General features: G+C 36.0%; 2 protein-coding genes across 3 annotated transcripts; one reads left to right on the top strand and one right to left on the bottom strand.

Moving 5' to 3' along the window:
- Window positions 1-1,749: 1,749 nt before the first annotated feature.
- On the bottom strand, window positions 1,750-3,601 carry LOC106377529. Of its 2 annotated transcripts, XR_002658530.2 has the most exons (4): window positions 2,538-3,601; window positions 2,139-2,272; window positions 2,003-2,071; window positions 1,750-1,911 (listed from the first exon to the last, which is right to left on the bottom strand). XR_002658530.2 is itself a non-coding variant. In XM_013817786.3 (1 exon), exon 1 carries the CDS (start codon window positions 3,297-3,299, stop codon window positions 2,547-2,549), a length of 753 nt encoding a protein of 250 aa, XP_013673240.1. In that variant the 5' UTR covers window positions 3,300-3,601; the 3' UTR covers window positions 2,393-2,546. The 2 variants fall into 2 exon arrangements, 1 of the variants encoding a protein (XP_013673240.1); XM_013817786.3 differs by lacking the exons at window positions 1,750-1,911; window positions 2,003-2,071; window positions 2,139-2,272 and having other exon boundaries at window positions 2,393-3,601.
- Window positions 3,602-9,722: 6,121 nt separating this feature from the next.
- LOC106362800 lies at window positions 9,723-11,054 on the top strand. Its single transcript, XM_013802645.1, has one exon. It carries the CDS (start codon window positions 9,723-9,725, stop codon window positions 11,052-11,054), a length of 1,332 nt encoding a protein of 443 aa, XP_013658099.1.
- The last annotated feature ends 7,194 nt before the right edge of the window (window positions 11,055-18,248 follow it).

Consider the following 18,248-nt stretch of genomic DNA (forward strand, 5'->3'; position numbering starts at 1 on the left):
TTTTGGATTTTTAGCTTAGGTTTCTTAGAGTAATCGTGCTGATAACGTGTCGTGAAAACTAGAGAATAGAAACTGTATATTCTTATTATTCTTAAACATAAGGAGCCCTTTATATATAGGGAATTACACCGTCATAGAATAATGTAAAGACTAGAGAAAGGAAATACAAATATGGAAAGAGTACAAATCATAAACCAATAAGGAAAAGGAAAACTAGGGTTTGCTGTCTCTCTCTCTCTAGGCGCCGACTCTCTCTCTCTCATGGCCGCCGGCTCTCTCTATATTATGGGCTGGTTATGGACATCTACAATATGATTTATAACACTTTTGTCTTTATTAAAACTATATTAATAAACAACAAAAATAGTATTATTTCAGAACAAACAAGGTCTGTTTGTATTATAAAAGTTCACATAATAACCTACTTAAGGAATTGAATAACTACCGTTAATTTTCATCCTTAGACTATCTCTAATGATTTACTCTATTTTCCATTTCAAAATAAAGTAACTATATATATAATAGAGTTGAGTTTTATTTCATTGGTACTATATTTTAAAGTGAAAAATAGAGTGATGAACAAAAAATAAACAAGTTACTCTATGTTTGGATTAAACCTATTTTTTACACTCTTATGAAATGATAAATAGAGTCATTGAAACAGTTTTACTCCGAACTCTATTTTAGAGTGGAAAATAGAGCGGAGTTGGAGATGTCATTAATCAAATGCTTATGCACACAGCAAATGAATGGTCATTAATTCATTATATAAGAAAACATCAAAGAATTTCGTAGTCACAGTATTAAATGGTTGCAACTGTATTTGCAAGTCATAATAATAGAGTTATGGATCTAGTCATGTACGTAAGAATACAATGGCAAATCGAATAAACAAATGTAAAGTTTACGATTAAAAAGTCATAGTAAAATAGAGTAATTATGCCTTGAGCTAAACAACTAGAGAACTACTACACATGTTTCATTTTTATATTTTATTGATTATTATAAACAGTAAAACGTATAATCTGGTGGAGAGTGAAAGTGATGGTCTTTGAATTTTTCCTTAAGTCATGAATCTTTAATACAATAAGGACAATCGGTGAACTCATTAAAGATGATAAATAACGGAGAGTTAGTAAGTCATCTTCTATAAGTTAATGTAGTTAAATTGAAAGTGAGATTAAGAAATCCAACCAAACATTAAAAAAAAAGACATGTGAAGCTAAGAAGAAGCCGAGGAAAATGGAAACACACGTGGCTTGAGTTGGAGCTGTCGGTGTATGAACTAAAACAACCATCATTTATTTATATTTATTATACCTTTTTGGTTGTTACGTCAAAGTTCGTGAATCGTGTAATGTCCCACCTCAGTTCTACTTACCTATTTTCACCACGCGCTTCAACGAGGAGCCTGCATTCTCGCGTGTCGAATCAGTGGTTTCAAACGATTTTCGTTATTCCCGCGCTTATAGAAAGGATAGGCTTTTAAGGCCCAATTGAGATTGAAATTTAGTTTATCTCAGGCCTGAGTTATCTTATTTCATTGGTTCTCGGCTATATGAATGGGCCTAACTCACTGCTTCTATTTCCTTTTTATCTCATTGGATGTATATTCTTACTACTTCTGTAGAGTTTTGTTTCTAGAAAATTCATCATCAAGAAAAAGTTCAATGATGATGTGAACAAGGCTATAGTTTTTTCTTATATAATATCTTATACAAATAAATATTATTTTTCCAATGATCACCATGTCAGTATATTTTCTATATTTCGTCTCAGCTCATCCCTTTGTACCTATGCCCATATAATATGATCCAAACAGAAACCAATGGTTATAGACGGTTTGGTTCTTCAGTTTTTGTCAAAACGAAATTTACCAAAGCTGAATTAGTGGATTCTAGTAAAGGACAACTGAAACACAAACAAAGCAGAAATAATGAGAGATGAAAAAGGAAAGAAGCGTTGATAGAGATGCAGAAGAAGATGGTCGTGATAGCAACACCTGAATTAAATGCTAAACACTTGTGAGTTAAAGCGATGTTTGTGGTCCTCATATCAGCGTCTACAACACCTATAAAATAATAAGGACAGTTTCCATGAGAGACTTCCACTTTGTTAAACCCTAATTTATTTCTTACCCTTTAGCTGCTGTTCAAGCGTATCTTGTTAAAACATTACAATTTACAAATCAAACCTTCTACTGGATTGTCTTGTATTCAGTTTGGTATGGTTCCACATCATAATCAATACTAGTTGGCAATATATTTTTCACCTGCCAAATGATTATCATGAGTTTCATAATTCAATACATCATCTCATGTCATGTCACTTAATCGACAAAACACATCATCACATTCCATTCAATTATAGAATATTGAAAATTTCTCTCTAATAATCACAAAATCCCATAACATTTGAAATCAATCTCACCACCAAAATATCAATCAATCAAATCAATTAAGGCAAGACTCACACTTTGCTTTGCACACACACACACACACCAAACACAATCAAGAAGAAGAAAAATATATACTAACAAGATAATGTCATTGCCAAACGGCTCTCGGTGTCAACGCCGTCACCGTAGCTCCTCCTCCACCGCCTCTAATCGCTGAGTTCCGAAACACTTCGGTAAACGACGGCCTCGGCGACGCCGAAAGAGACTTCGAAACTCTCGGAGAAGATACCGATTCTCTCTGCGACGGACTTCTCCAGAATCCAGCACCGTAAAACCTGTTCCACATCTCTTTCTCCAACGCCAACACCGCCTCGTCCTCTTCATCGGTCTCCTCGTCCGTCGTCAGCTCAGCCGCAACCGCCGCTGCCTTCCCGAAGTATTTATGATCAAAGAAATCGTCCTCCTCCTCCTCCTCCGAGACATCGTTGCTATCCAACGGGAAGATCGCGAACTCCGAGTTCTGGAACACTCTCTGCACCCTCTCGCCTTTCCCGTCGGACGGAAGCGGCGGGAGGATACCGTTCTTGACGAGCTGTTTACGGCGGCGACTGCGGATAGCGCGGCGGCAGATTCCGCGCGGGACTTTGTAGACCGCGAGGACGACGAGGTTGACTATTCCGCAAGGACAGCAGCACCATATGGCGGCGCAACTCGCCGTGGTGCCGCCGCAGAACTCGGCGGGTGTTGATCCGCCGCAAGTGGCGTTCGGAGACGGGGAGGAGAGGCTTCTTTGGAGGAGAGGGTGTCTCCGGTGACTACGGGACGGAGAAGACGAGGGAGTGTCTGACGGTTTCGTCTGCCTCGACATGTGTTTCGGATCATAACGTGACGTCATGTTCATATATACTTCGGTTTGTAGCACAAAGCTCAGGTCAAACGGTGTACCGTGTATCGGTCAAACGCAACACGCAACACCACGGTGTTGCAAAGGTCGTGGGGGCCCAAAGAAAAAAAAGTGGAGAAAGTCGAAAGACTTGTAGAAAGAAGACACAAGACACCAAACCGGTAATTTAGGCGCGAGTAGTTTTGGAACCAATCGTTTTTGACTTCTGAACGATAAATTTTCCCGGTGGGGACTTTTCTCGGGAAAATTTTCGGTGAGAGGTTGTCCGAAATGGAAGGAGAGATGGAAAATGAAGAGAGAGATTGTTGTATTTATGTGTAGCAAAGAAAGTCCAACAAGTTATTTATTTGTTATCTTCAGGTTGGTGCTTTCTCTGTTGGTGTTGTCACAATAACTATACAGTTGTCTTTTTATTTACCATTTACTCATGTTTTCTGATTAGCTGTAAATTATAGTTGACCGTAAAAATAGTTGTAAGAACATTTGACCACATAAAATATCTCTTTTTGGGACTCTCGGAGTTGCATGTTTCCTGTTTTAGAAATATAATATAGACTGTTTTTTCTTAAAAAAATATATCAATTAGAAATATAGATTGTTAAATGAGTTTTTTTTCAGGTTTTTTTTTGTTGATATATCAGAAAATTAGAGAGAAAGCATATCCTTGCTATGTTAAGATTAAAAATCAAATGAAAATGACATTTTGTTTGACAAATAATGATTAGCTTTAAATATCATACATGCGTGTACCTGTATTATCTGACAGTATCTGGATTAGACGCCATTTTCCCGCGCCGTTGCTAGATGTTGATTGGTTTGTTTTTGTTTTGTGTATACTGTATACGTATCTTTGTTTTCGTCAGCCAATTGATTTATTGTACGGATGTTTAAATCACAAACTAAAAAATTTAATGTGTGGAATACCACTATTAGTTGAAGAATCATAAAAAGCCTCGGTTCCAAAAATACATGAAATTTTAGATTAGTGTTAAACAATTAAAAAGGGCAAATCTCCAAAATAGCACATTTCTAAATTTATATCACAAAAATAGCACTCAAAAACTAAAATGACCAAAATAGCATCTTTCTAAGTTTATCCTTTGAAAATTTTAATTTTTTTATTTTTCAAAATTTGAAATCTTATCCCCAAAACCTCATTTCTCAACTCTAAAACCTAAACCCTAAACTCTAAACCCTAAACCCTAAACCCTAAACCCTAAAATCTAAACCCTAAACCCTAAACTCTAAACCCTAAACCCTAAACCTAAACCTTAAACCCTAAATTCTAAATTCTAAACCCTAAACCCTAAACTCTAAACCCTAAACCCTAAACCCTAAATCCTAAATCCCATCCTTTAACTATAAATCCTAAGTTTGTGACTTTTGATAAAACATTAAGTGCTATTTTTGTGACTTTTGACCTTGAGTGCTAGTTTGGGAACAAAAACTTTTAGTGCTATTTTTGTCTTTTTCTCAATTAAAAAAACTTATTTTTTACCTAAAAAAGTATTTTAAAATATAAATTAAAAATTATTTAACCAGTTACAAAATAAACTAGAAAATATCATTGGTTACACTTAAAAAATTATACTCTATATATTTTATTATATATGTAATTTTAGTTAAGAGTACAAAAGTTAAGAAAGTTATTATTTTTTTATAAAGTATCATGTGAATCAATCATAAATAAGTCTACATAATTTGATTGGTTATATTTTATCCAGTAAAAATAAAAATTATCTATAAATATGAAACTGCTTATATTTTAAAACAAACAAATTTCTCTTAGACTAATTATAATCTTAAATAGAAGGAATACTAAACTACAAAAACATTACCCATTTTGAAACATCAAAATTTTTCGTCAGCATCGTCTATTCTTTAGGGAGGGAACATGCAACCTTTTATTAGATTTGTTACATGTACAAGAGAGTGAAACAAAGCGTTTGGGATTATCAGAGATGGCTAAAGGAAAGTCATGTGTTGACAAATCTGGGTTTAACAACATCTCTAACCCCACTGCAAAATTTACCGCAAAATGGAATGGATTATGCAGCTGCGAACAAACCAAAAAAAACATTATTGCATATATGGAGTAATGCATTTTTTGTTTGTTCACAACTGCATAATCTACTCCATTTTACAGTAAATTTTGCAGTAGGATTGGATATGCTCTTATGTTATAGAAAAGAAACTCAAATCCACCCGACCAAAAAAAGAAGAAAAAGATGCTTTTAAAATAAAACAAAGCAATAAGCTTTAATAGCATAAATAGAATTTGAGAGTGAGACACACTAGGTATTTTAGTTTTTTGAAATATAGTAAGGTAAGGAGCAAGCGAAAGGTTCACTACAATACTTGTGGTTACTATTGATAGCAGAAGCTTTATAGGATAGAACTAGAGATCCGTTGATTCTGAGAATAACCGAAAAACTACGATAACACAATGATCTTATTTAGTCTAAGAATACCTAAGAATCGATGTCTTATTAAATTCGTTGAGATCACCAATGATCTACCGAAAACAAGGAATAAAGAGAAATTTCTTAACTTTTATTAATCAAATCATAAACTGAATACAAACTTAAGCTTACACGGCTATATATAATAAAACCGAAAACCCTAAAACAATAAAGATAATTATCTAAATAACAAATAAAATAAATATTTAAGATATTTGGAAATATCTTAAATATTTATCTGCATCAGAATGGCAAACTCGTGCCAGTCAACATACAGATGCAGTTTTTGGCTCTGTGGTTCAATTTAGACGGGATACATATATAGGTTCAGGCTCGGAAAGTAAAATGCAGAGACCTCCAATATGTCTTTGGTGAAAACAGCGTTTCCTTGTTTATCTTCAACACAAGGAAAGGGTCCCACACATTCAAAGTGGATGGTCTGCATTCTGCGTACCGCTTCAACATAAAAGTCTCGTTTGTGTGTAACGACTCCACTGAGTAATGTTGCTTCGTACAACACGACGACTCCAATCGCTGCCACTCCCTCTATGTCATTTCCGGAATTTTTTTTGAGCAAATTAATTGGAAGGACTGGTTTAGACAGCTCTCTTTTTTTTGTTAGTATAATTGTTCTTCAAATATCAACTTTTAAACAGACAAATAAATTTTATTAAAATATTAATATAAATACTTAAGAACTTGTGCTGGAAAGACCCCAAGAGTTGATAATGACAAGGTCGTGTGCTTTCTAAGTTACCATCAAGGTATTTTTTGTATCATGCATAGTTTAATTACCATCAGTCATTGATCAAATATTAAACTTGTCATGTAGTAAACATCTTTTGCCCATCTCAAGTCTCAACTCAAATAATTTAAACAACTTTAAATTTTCTCTTTGTAATTTAGAAAAGACTGTTTCAAGTTTGCGGTTTGCGCTTAACATTTACACCAATTTTTTTCTGGGGTTCGCGATTACCTTATTAATTCTTTTTTAGGCCTTGGCACTTTATGCATTCTCTCCCTACACAATTCCATTATTTTTTGACATAGTTTGATGAACAGTTTCTAGTTGTAATGAAGATATTTAATGGTAGTTTAGAGTAGGACTACCTTTTATGGTTTTATTTACTTAAAAATATAAGAATATAAATAGAAACAAAATGACATGGAATCGTAATTCACACGAACATGAACATAAACAACACCAATTATCTCTCCTTATTGAACAATACACTACAAAAAAGAGTTGTTTAACATCATTTATTTTGTATTTTTGCATTAGTTATAAATGACATAAATTTTTTTTGTATCACTTAAATAAACGACTCTGAAAGTGGTGATGCAAATAATGCCAATGTATATCAATTGTAAAGTGATATTAACAGTTACATCAATTTTTAAAATGATATTAATATTGATATCAATTAAAAAATTGATTTAATTATTTATTTATTTAATTTAATCTTTATTTGTAATTATAACTTAATCAAAATATTTTTTCAAAAATAGGAAATTTACCCAATTTAAATACTATATCTAAGTATCTCCAATTTGTTTGACGATCTTTGGTTGTTTGGTTGGTTGACTATTTTATGTCGCATCGTTAACACTTGAATTGTCTGGAATCAACTAGATCACAAGATCTTAAAACAATGTTAAGATGCATGGCTGTATACCAACCCGTCAATAAATAACATGCACATCGTTTTGCTTTTGCATGTACCTAGGCACTCTCCAAGGTCGACAACAGTTGGCCCTCCACTGGTTATTGTGAGGAGTTCTGCGCGAGCAAGATACAACAGTCTCATTGCAATTTTGACTCTTGATCGTAGCCGGGAATGATGTCAAAATTATGATAAAGGCAATACTCATCAAGGAAATTAACTTCATTTTTGGGATTAATAAGTCGCACTCGTTTTTTTTTTTTTTCTTACGTCAAACGTTCATTCTATTACTCAAGCTTGAGGTGGACTGGGTAACCAGACCGGAATAGAACAACCAATAAAATGTAACTTCCTATGGAAGAATCTAGCAGTCTTAGCTAAAAAATCTGAAAACTGGTTGCACGCTCGTGGAACATGAATGATGTTGAAATCCGGAAAACAAATCATCAGCGTCTCTATCCTTTCTAATTCCGTCACAAAGCTAGGCTAGACATGAGGTTCATTTATCATTGCTATCAGCTCCTTGCAGTCTGTCCCAAAGCTCTGAATAAGTCGCACTCGTTATAATTAGCCTTGAATAGAATATTTACTGAGAAATTTGAAATAATTTAGTTTTGGAAAATGTTGTATTTTTAGGTCTTTAAATAGCAAACTGGAATGATAAGGAATTGGGAATCAAATCCTAAGTAGACAAGGGAATGTACAAAGCATTAATCTTCAAAATAGAGTATGACTTATTCAAATGACAGATTCAATAGGAAGTGATTATAAATAGATTTTTTTATGAACAGAGTGAAAATATGCATGCATCTAGATTTGTGAAGCAGCTTGATTTGCTGACAGTCACTACAAGAAAAAAGATCATATTACATCACATAAATTGTATCAAAATAATAAATGATATTAGTTTAAATTACTTATTAATAAACGATACAAATAATGTAAGTTTAAACATCAGTTATAATAATTAACTAGATCTTGACCCGCGTTTTCTGCATTTTTAAGTTTTGTATATATATTTGATTTATGTGCATGATCTATTTTAGTTATCTTTAAACGTTTTAAATTTTAGGTTTTGAGAAGAATTGTGACCAATAGCTTATAAGTTAGTTTCTTATGTACGATTGTTTATATGGTTAATTTGGAAAAAAACATAAGATGTGTTTATATTTCTTTATAATAGTAGATTTGACTTTAGATAACGATTACTGTTTTGACGAATATAAGTAATGATCTTAGGAGTATATTTTATGTTTTGTATATATGTGTTTTCAAATAATTTAAAATTTGAAATGCACGGTTCAAGATTCTTAAAATACACATTAATGGTTTCCTTCCAATCGTATAGGAAATTAGTTATTATAGTCAATAATATATGAGGTGATTTAGTAATTATGCCAAAATGTTATTAAGAAATAAATGAAATATGGCTTTCTAGTAATGGTTCATTTTTAAAAATACACATGAATCAAGGTTGTGACTTCTGTTTTAATATATAAGATATAAATTTTAAAAACACATTACTTAATGTAAAACCAAGCATGCAACCTGATTTTTGATTAAAGTGGTTTGAGCCATAACTATATCTTGTTATTAACACGTTAGTCTTGTTTAATTAAAGAAGTAAATATTATTTTTACTAACGAAATCGAAAATTAAATCTAGACATGATCGCAACATATCTTAACAAAATTAAAATATAGCATATTTAAATAACATGCCAAAACTAAACAGGAAAATAATTCGAAGATCTTTTTTGTTCAGTTAGTTTAAATGATAATTAAACTGTTAACCATAAATATAAATGACATTGCTTGTAAATATCAAAACAAATCAAGGATAAAATCTTATTTGTACTTTAGTTACAGAAATGATACAAAGTTAACAAATGATATTAACTTAGTTTCAATTAAAATTAATGTGTTGTTCGTGTTGGTTACCCCGTAACTATAGGGATATTTCCCTTATTTTGTTTCAAAATATAACGAATAATAACTTTTTAATCACTCAACATCCTTTAATCACGCCTCCAGAGTCATCTTCTTCCACTCCACACCTTAAAAAAAAAAGTCTTAACACAGTTTTTAAGTATATTTTTTGAAATCAGATGATGGTATATATTTCTCACTCGTCTTCTAAAATCATCTTCTCTCATATCTATAGCATATAATGTTTTTGATTTTTTCATATACAATTTTTCTAAATTATTTGGAGTACGTAGTTCTCTTACGTAGTCTTTTGTTTAAATGAATGTAAAATTTATCAAACAAAAACGTATTGTTTACCTCGAAGCGATGAATGGGTTGTGGAAGAAGTGTATGATTGTTAGGGTCTTGGGGAGAAACGTTGCGATCTCTGCAGTGAATAGGAAGTTACGGGAACTATGGAATCCGAAGGGGAGAATGTATGTGATGGATCTACCCAGGCAGTTCTTCATGGTTCGCTTTGAAAGGGAAGAGGAGTATCTGGCAGCATTGACAGGAGGACCATGGAGGGCCTTTGGTAGTTACCTCATGGTGCGAGCGTGGTCACCAGAGTTTGATCCATTAAAAGATAACATTGCTACAACACCGGTTTGGATCAGATTAACGAATATCCCGGTAAATTTTTACCATCGATCGATTCTTATGGGAATTGCTAAGGGTCTAGGTAAGCCAATTCGTGTGGATCCAACTACGTTGAACTTTGAAAGAGCGCGGTTCGCGAGAATTTGCGTTGAGGTTAATCTAGCAAAACCTTTGAAGGGGACCGTCCTAATAAATGGAGACAGGTACTTCGTTTCTTATGAGGGACTAACTGAGATTTGCTCCAAATGTGGGGTATACGGGCATTTAGTGCATGGATGTCCAAGAACGATTGCGGAACGAATGGCCATTTCAATGACTTTAACGGAGGTGTCAGCACAAGTTAAACAAACGACCGCTCAAGTCCCACAACCGCAGGATGATGGCTTTATTCAAGCACGAGGATCGAGAAGAGGAGCACAAGCGTTGCCTCGGTCGTCTACTGGCATGACAGGAAAAAGTTCGAAAGGAGAGACTGACATATCCAATAGTGAGATGAAAGAAACTAAGAAGATTGTGTTATCGAACAAGTATGGAAGCCTTGATATAGACAGAAAAATGGGGGAAGTAGGAGATGATGTTAGCCCGGGTGAGGAGGATAGGGAGAGTCAGAAGATGAATATCAAGGATAATAAGGGTAAGGGAGTCTTGCAAGAGAAGGGAAGCATTGTTTTTGGCGGGACTACAAGTGTACCATCTGTTTCGAAGTGGGAGACTAAGGAGAGATGGATGGGCAATAAAAATACGATGGAGGGAGCAAGAGGCAAGTTGAAGAAGATTAACAACAGACCGGTAAGAGGTTTGATCTTTGGGCCAACGAAGGGGGAAATAAACCTATCAGAGTCTGGGAAAAGACTGAGAGTAGAAAATAACAATGTAGGGAGACAAGGTGGAGCATTCAGAGATAACATGGAGAAAGCTAAGGCTGTGCCTAAGACCCCTCAGTTGTGTGATGAGGAATTGGAGAATCCAAGGGATGGTAGTATCAGCGAAGCAGAGCAGCGAACATCTGGTACACAGACGAACCTACAGGAAGATGGGAGAGTGTTATCTCTCGCATAACAGGGTGCCCCGGGAATTCAATCAGATACTATTATATTTATGATGATGAATTGCTTATTCTGGAATTGCCGGGGGGCAAATAAACCCAATTTCAGACGGTCTATTCGGTATATTTTGAAGAAGTTTAAAACTGATTTTCTTGCTTTATTTGAGACTCATGCGGGCGGGGATAAAGCAATGAAAATATGTCAAAGTTTGGGTTTTGAGAACTCTTTTCGAGTGGATGCCATTGGTCAGAGAGGAGGTATTTGGGTTTTATGGAGGGATCAGGTCGGGGTTATCACGGTTGTGGAATCTTCTGATCAGTTTGTTCACGTGAAGGTGGTGGTTGGTATGGACATCATACATCTCGTCGCTGTCTATGCGGCCCCTACGGCTAGCCGCAGGAGTGGTCTTTGGGGGCAGTTAAAACGAGTACTGGAAAATATAAATGAACCGGTTATGTTGGGTGGCGATTTCAATACTATTGTGAGGTTGGATGAGCGAACTGGAGGGAACGGTAGACTTTCACCAGATTCACTGGCGTTCGGGGACTGGATCAATGAACTAGCATTGGTGGATATGGGTTTCAAAGGGAATCGGTTTACTTGGAGAAGAGGTAAAGAAACACGCAATTTTGTGGCCAAGCGTCTTGATAGAGTTTTGTGTAGTGCACAGACGCGAGTGAGATGGCAGGAGGCGGTGGTCTCACATCTCCCCTTCCTAGCATCGGATCATGCACCGGTGTATGTTCAATTGGAGCCAGAACAGAGAGGAAATACAAGAAGAAGACCATTCAGGTTTGAAGCTGCATGGCTAAAACATGACGGGTTCAAGGAGTTACTCTCAACGTCTTGGAATAGGGAACTGAGTACTCCTGAGGCACTGGTAGTTCTCAAAACAAAGCTCCAGAAATGGAATAAAGAAATCTTTGGTGATGTGCAAAAAAGAAAGGAAAAACTACTGGGGGAAATTAAGGAAATCCAAGAGGAGTTGGAAAGGAATCTGAATGATGATCTTCTGATAAGGGAAGCAACATTACAAAAGGAGTTTGATGTTGTCCTCGAGCAGGAGGAGGTGCTCTGGTATCAGAAATCACGAGAAAAATGGATAGTACTTGGAGATAGGAACACAAATTACTACCATACGAGTACTATAGTGAGGAGGAAGAGAAATAAAATTGAGATGCTAAAAGATGATGATGGGCGATGGATTGAGCAGTCTGAAGAGTTACAGAGACTAGCAATCAACTACTATAAGAGACTTTACTCGACGGAGGATATATCCCTAGATACACAAAAGTTACCTCAGCAAGGTTTCACTGCGCCTACATGGGATGAGCTGGTGAGTTTGAATAAACCTTTCTCGGGAGTAGACATGGAAGCTGCGGTTCGTTCGATGGGAAAATATAAGGCTCCGGGGCCAGATGGTTTTCAGCCGGTCTTTTATCAAGACTCGTGGGAGGTTGTGGGCGAATCGGTCACTCGATGTGGACTGAGTTTCTTTGAATCCGGAGTCCTAACGGAGGGCATGAATGATGCAATGGTAGTTCTCATACCAAAAGTTATAAAACCGGAAAAGATTATGCAGTTTCGTCCCATTAGCTTATGCAATGTTTTGTTCAAGACAATAACAAAAACGATGGTGTTGAGATTAAAGAAGCTAATGCCAAAGCTAATAGGCCCAGCACAAGCGAGCTTTATTCCAGGGAGGCTAAGTACTGACAATATAATTGTGGTTCAGGAAGCGGTCCATTCCATGAGGAGGAAGAAAGGACGGAAAGGCTGGATGTTGCTTAAGTTGGATCTTGAAAAAGCATATGATCGCATCAGGTGGGATTTTCTAGAAGATACTCTCTATGCTGCGAAACTACCACATATATGGATTAAATGGATTATGGAATGTGTTACGAATCCTGGTATGAGTCTACTATGGAATGGAGAGAGAACAGAAGCGTTTACGCCCCAACGGGGACTGAGACAGGGGGACCCGTTGTCTCCGTACTTGTTTGTGCTATGCATGGAGAGATTGTGTCACCAGATCGAATTTTCTGTGGCCAATAAGGAATGGAAACCAATCACATTATCTAGGGGAGGACCATCCTTATCACATGTCTGCTTCGCGGATGATCTGATATTGTTTGCTGAAGCATCACTATCACAGATTCGAGTGGTACGTAAGGTTTTGGAGAGATTCTGTGAAGCTTCTGGCCAGAAGGTTAGTTTGGCGAAATCTCTAATATTCTTCTCCGAGAATGTTCATCGAGATCTAGCTAACTCGATAAGTAATGAGAGTGGCATTAAAGGTACAAAGGAGTTAGGAAAGTATCTAGGAATGCCTGTTTTACAGAAGCGAATCAACAAAGAGACGTTTGGAGAAGTGATTCAGCAAGTTGCATCGAAATTGGCTGGGTGGAAGAGGAGGTTTCTGAGTATGGCGGGTAGGATAACTCTCACTAAGTCTGTCCTCGCATCAATTCCGGTCCATATAATGAGTTCTATAGCTCTCCCTGTGTCGACTTTGGAACAGCTGGATAGAATTGCTAGGTCCTTCATCTGGGGGAGTGGAGAAGGGAACAGAAAACAACACATGGTGGCTTGGGAGAGAATATGCAAACCAAAAAGAGAAGGTGGGCTTGGTTTAAGGTCAGCTAAAGGAATGAATATAGCTCTACTAGCTAAACTTGGATGGCGATTGCTTAACACACAGGATGGTTTGTGGGTTCAAATCCTGCGAAAAAAGTTTCGGGTGGGCGAGATATATGAAACATCGTGGTTGGTTGCTCAAGGAAATTGGTCGCCTACATGGAGAAGTTTGATTTTGGGAATCAGACAGATCGTGGTTCCAAGTGTCTCCTGGATACTAGGGGATGGGCATCATGTCCGGTTCTGGAAGGATAATTGGCTATTGAATGAACCCTTACAGGGTTTAAGCAACGTTGCGATTCCGGAGCCCATATTGGAGGCAACAGCCCGGGATTTATGGCAACAGGGAGTGGGTTGGTTAGTACAACAAATTGAACCGTATATATCGCATCAAAATCGACTTAGGCTCGCCTCGGTCGTCATTGATGAGGTTACTGGAGCTAGAGACAGAATGTCTTGGGGAGAGAGTAAAGATGGAATCTTCTCTGTGAAATCAGCGTATGCCTTTCTTACAAGAGATGACTTACCAAGACCGAACATGGAAGCTTTATTTGCTCGAGTGTGGCGTGTTATGACACCAGAACGAGTAAGGGTCTTCCTATGGTTGGTCTCACACCAAGTGATCATGACTAATATGGAGCGGAAACGAAGGCATATGAGTGATAATGGCATGTGTACGCTATGTCGGAACGGTAATGAGACTATTCTTCATGCCCTTCGAGACTGTCAGGCAGCTGCTGGAATATGGAGGAGACTTATGGCACCAAGCAGATATCAAAGGTTCTGTAACCAGCCACTTCTAGAATGGTTATATGAAAATTTAGCGCAAGACTCAACGGCTGGTGGAGATAAATGGCCAACGCTTTTCGCCCTTACTGTGTGGTGGTGCTGGAAGTGGAGATGTGGGTATGTGTTCGGTGAAACAGGGAAGTGTAGAGACAGAGTGCAGTTTGTTAAGGATAAGACTCAGGAGGTGATAAAAGCGAATAACAATCAGAGGCACAAACAGGTAATTGGGGCGCGAATGGAGAGACAAATCACATGGACACGACCAATGTCGGGATGGTGCAAACTGAACACGGACGGAGCTTCTAAAGGGAACCCGGGGCTGGCGGCAGCAGGTGGGGTGATAAGAGATGAAAATGGAAGGTGGAAAGGGGGCTTTGCTATTAACATTGGCATTTGTTCCGCCCCTTTAGCAGAGTTGTGGGGTGTTTATTATGGACTGTGCATAGCATGGGACAATGGTATTCGACGGCTCGAAGTGGAGGTGGATTCGGAGAGTGTGGTGGTTTTTCTAAAGACAGGGATACATGATACTCATCCCTTGTCGTCCCTAGTACGCTTGTGCTATGGCTTCATATCAAGAGACTGGATAGTCAAAATATCTCATGTGTATAGGGAGGCTAATCGTCTAGCCGATGGATTGGCAAACTATGCGTTTTCTCTACCTTATGGTTTACATTTCTTTGAGTTGGTTCCGGAGCATGTTACTTCTATGCTATCGGAGGACTTCCATGAGATAGCTAGAACTCGGAAATGTTGCATGTAGTTGTCTTTGAAGTTTTTGCTTAATAAAAAGTAGGGGGCTTTTGTCCCTTGCATCCTACCAAAAAAAAAAATAACCCGTAAAATTTAGAATTTAGATTTTCTAAGGGCATCTTCAACCTCGCTCTATATTTTATTCTAAAATAGATTGGAGAATAGAGTGATGAAAAAAATAGTAACTATTTATGGAATAATGCTTTTATCACTGCAAGAAAAAAAAATTTCATAACAGTAGAGGATAGCATTTTTTTTGCTTTTCTGCTATGATTGACATATCTATTAACTTTAGATAGCGTTTGTATATTTGGAAACGCTATGATAGAGTGGTATATTTGAAAACGCTATGATAGCATATTTTTAGTAGCACATAATTAAAACGCTATGTTTGCCTTTTTAAATCCCTAAACCCTAAACGATTTTTTAAACCATAAACTCTAAACACAAACTTTAAACTCTGATATTCTAACATTAAATCTTAAATTTAACCTAAAATATTAGATATAAACTCAAAAGTTATTTCTTTAAAAAAAAATTGCAAATCTCATAACCATATACTCAACCTCTATTCTAAACCCATAACTTTAAAACTAAGCTCTAGATAAAAACTTTTCAAAACTAAATCTAATTCTTCAAATAAATTCAAATTTATTTTCAAACTCTAACTTAAAATTTTAAATTGCTTATAAAAGTGAAATCTAATCATTTTATTAATCATAGTTTTTTGCCAGAGTTTATTAATCTTAGTTTTATTTGACTTAATATTGTTTGTAAAAAGTGAAATCTAATCAATTTGTAATCTCATATCATTAGTTTATAAACTCTATATATGAATTTTCGATTTATATTTTTTTTTTAAATTTAAGCACAAATCTTAAACCCACTATTATAACATTAACTAAATTATCAACCACAAAATAAAAGTAACTATTAAACATACTAAATCTTAAAAAAAAAAAACAGAGTACAACAAATAAAAAAAAATAAAGAGGAAAAAACCTTGACCAATAGGAAGATCCAATTCAGAATGGTGAGGATAACTAAACTATTAATCTCCACAGTTGATAGATCTCAATCTAACGGATATTATTATTCTTTTCTCTCATTATCTCTTTATTCTTTTTGTTTCTCATGAGTCACGACCTTTGCAATTATTCTCATAGATCTCAAACTAAATTATCAATCTTCTCACAATCCTCTGCAATCTCATCTCTTATAACTTCTGGTCCTCTGCAATCTTCTTCTTTCTGGTCACCTTCTCCTTTTGAAACCGTCACTCGTCACCACCACCACCGCTCGTCACCACCATCGCCGTCCGACACCACCATCGCCGTCCGACACCACCACCACCACCGCTCGTCACCACCATTGCCGTCTGATACCATAGATCTCTATCTCTCTCTAATTTTGTTTTGATTTTGATTTTGATCTCAACCTCTCCACATATCACCTCTCTTCTCTCTCAAACTCACTACTTCTCAATCAGTCGATGAAGATAGGTACAATCTGATAATTTTGTTCTTTATTGTTGATTCTTTGATTAACTTGTTTTGGTTTGTACGAAGGTTTCAGAGAATTAAAGGCTGGAGAAAACAGTCTAAGCTTGGAGAATCAGAGCAAGGTTGTGGAGAACACATGATAAGAGGTGTCGGAGAAGACATTGCAACGGCGTCGAAGATGGTAAAGAAGATATGGAGGAAATTGAAGAGCCAAAGTGAGAGAAGAAGAAGATGAGAATCTGAAGCTAAGAAGTGATAGAAGAAATATGTCAGAGAAGAAGAAGAGTCGGAGAAGTATGGTTCCAAGCTCGCCGTCGTCCTTACCCTTTCGGTGGCGGCTAAGATTGAGGAAGAACTTGGTTAGGTTTAGATAGGTTTAGCTATAGTAAATTGGTTTAATTAGGGCTAGTTAATAATTGTAATATGTAATTGTAAACTATGTAAACCAAATTTTAACTTTTATAAATACAAACCGATTTAATTATAAACGGATTTCTACTTTATATTTTTATTTTTAAATAATTAAATAAATATAAATAATTTTAAAATTAGATTATTTTAATGTAAATAATAACAAAAAATAAATGCTATTAAAAATATTTAATTGCATACAAAAAAGCGCTATCGTATATAACAATAAGATAACAGTGTAAAAAAACGTTATCTAAAGTGTTTGACCTATTATGACGGGCGATGATACATCATTTCAAAAACCGCTATTGTATGGATATATATCGTTTTTTCGTCCGCTAAGAAAAACTTTTTTCTTGTAGTGTCCAACCTAGGGTGTGTTGTTTATATACCAAACCAATATTTCAGGCCCTCCTTGCATCGCAGATCTCTTGTCATTCTAATAGAGCTTAGGCGATTCCTTACAATAGTGTCAATGAGTTGAATGACCTGTGCAGGCTAGGATGGTTCACCATGCCGTCGTCTGTTTGTTTCTTTCTTATGTATTCGTAATAATTTGTAGTGGATTCAGAAAAAAATTGTGAGGATATGGTGACGTTCAAGATCATGGAGAGATTCTAACATGTGATTATTGGGAAGAGTATGTTCTTACATGGTTTAAAGAAACAGAAAGCAAAGGTATTCCAAATTCTAAATTATCTTCACTTTTTGAATGGTTTTTATAACTCAAACAAAAAAAAATTCAAAATTTTCTGATGAAATTTAATTTAACATTTTTACTTCCAATTTTTGTAGGATGGTTATTCAAGTGATCTCTTATCATGGAAGCTTAAAATCCTTATACTATAAATGTCAAATGGGAGAGATAAAACGTGTGGAACTAACGGTGCGTTGGACTAGTGGTTTAGTGTCTAAAATAGGTTGCATTGCATCCCTAATTTGATTTTCCGTTGGAAAAAATGTTTTACGCCATTTTATCGGTATTAAGGCCGGCTTGTTCCGGGCCTAGAGAAACTATTTGGGCCGAAGGTCCAAACATCTTTTGGCTTACAAAAAAAGAGATAAAACACGCAGAAAAACTAATATTTGTAAGATGAAATCATAAAACATGAAAC

Source organism: Brassica napus, chromosome C1, assembly GCF_020379485.1.
Source record: "Brassica napus cultivar Da-Ae chromosome C1, Da-Ae, whole genome shotgun sequence".
Taxonomy (NCBI): domain Eukaryota; kingdom Viridiplantae; phylum Streptophyta; class Magnoliopsida; order Brassicales; family Brassicaceae; genus Brassica; species Brassica napus.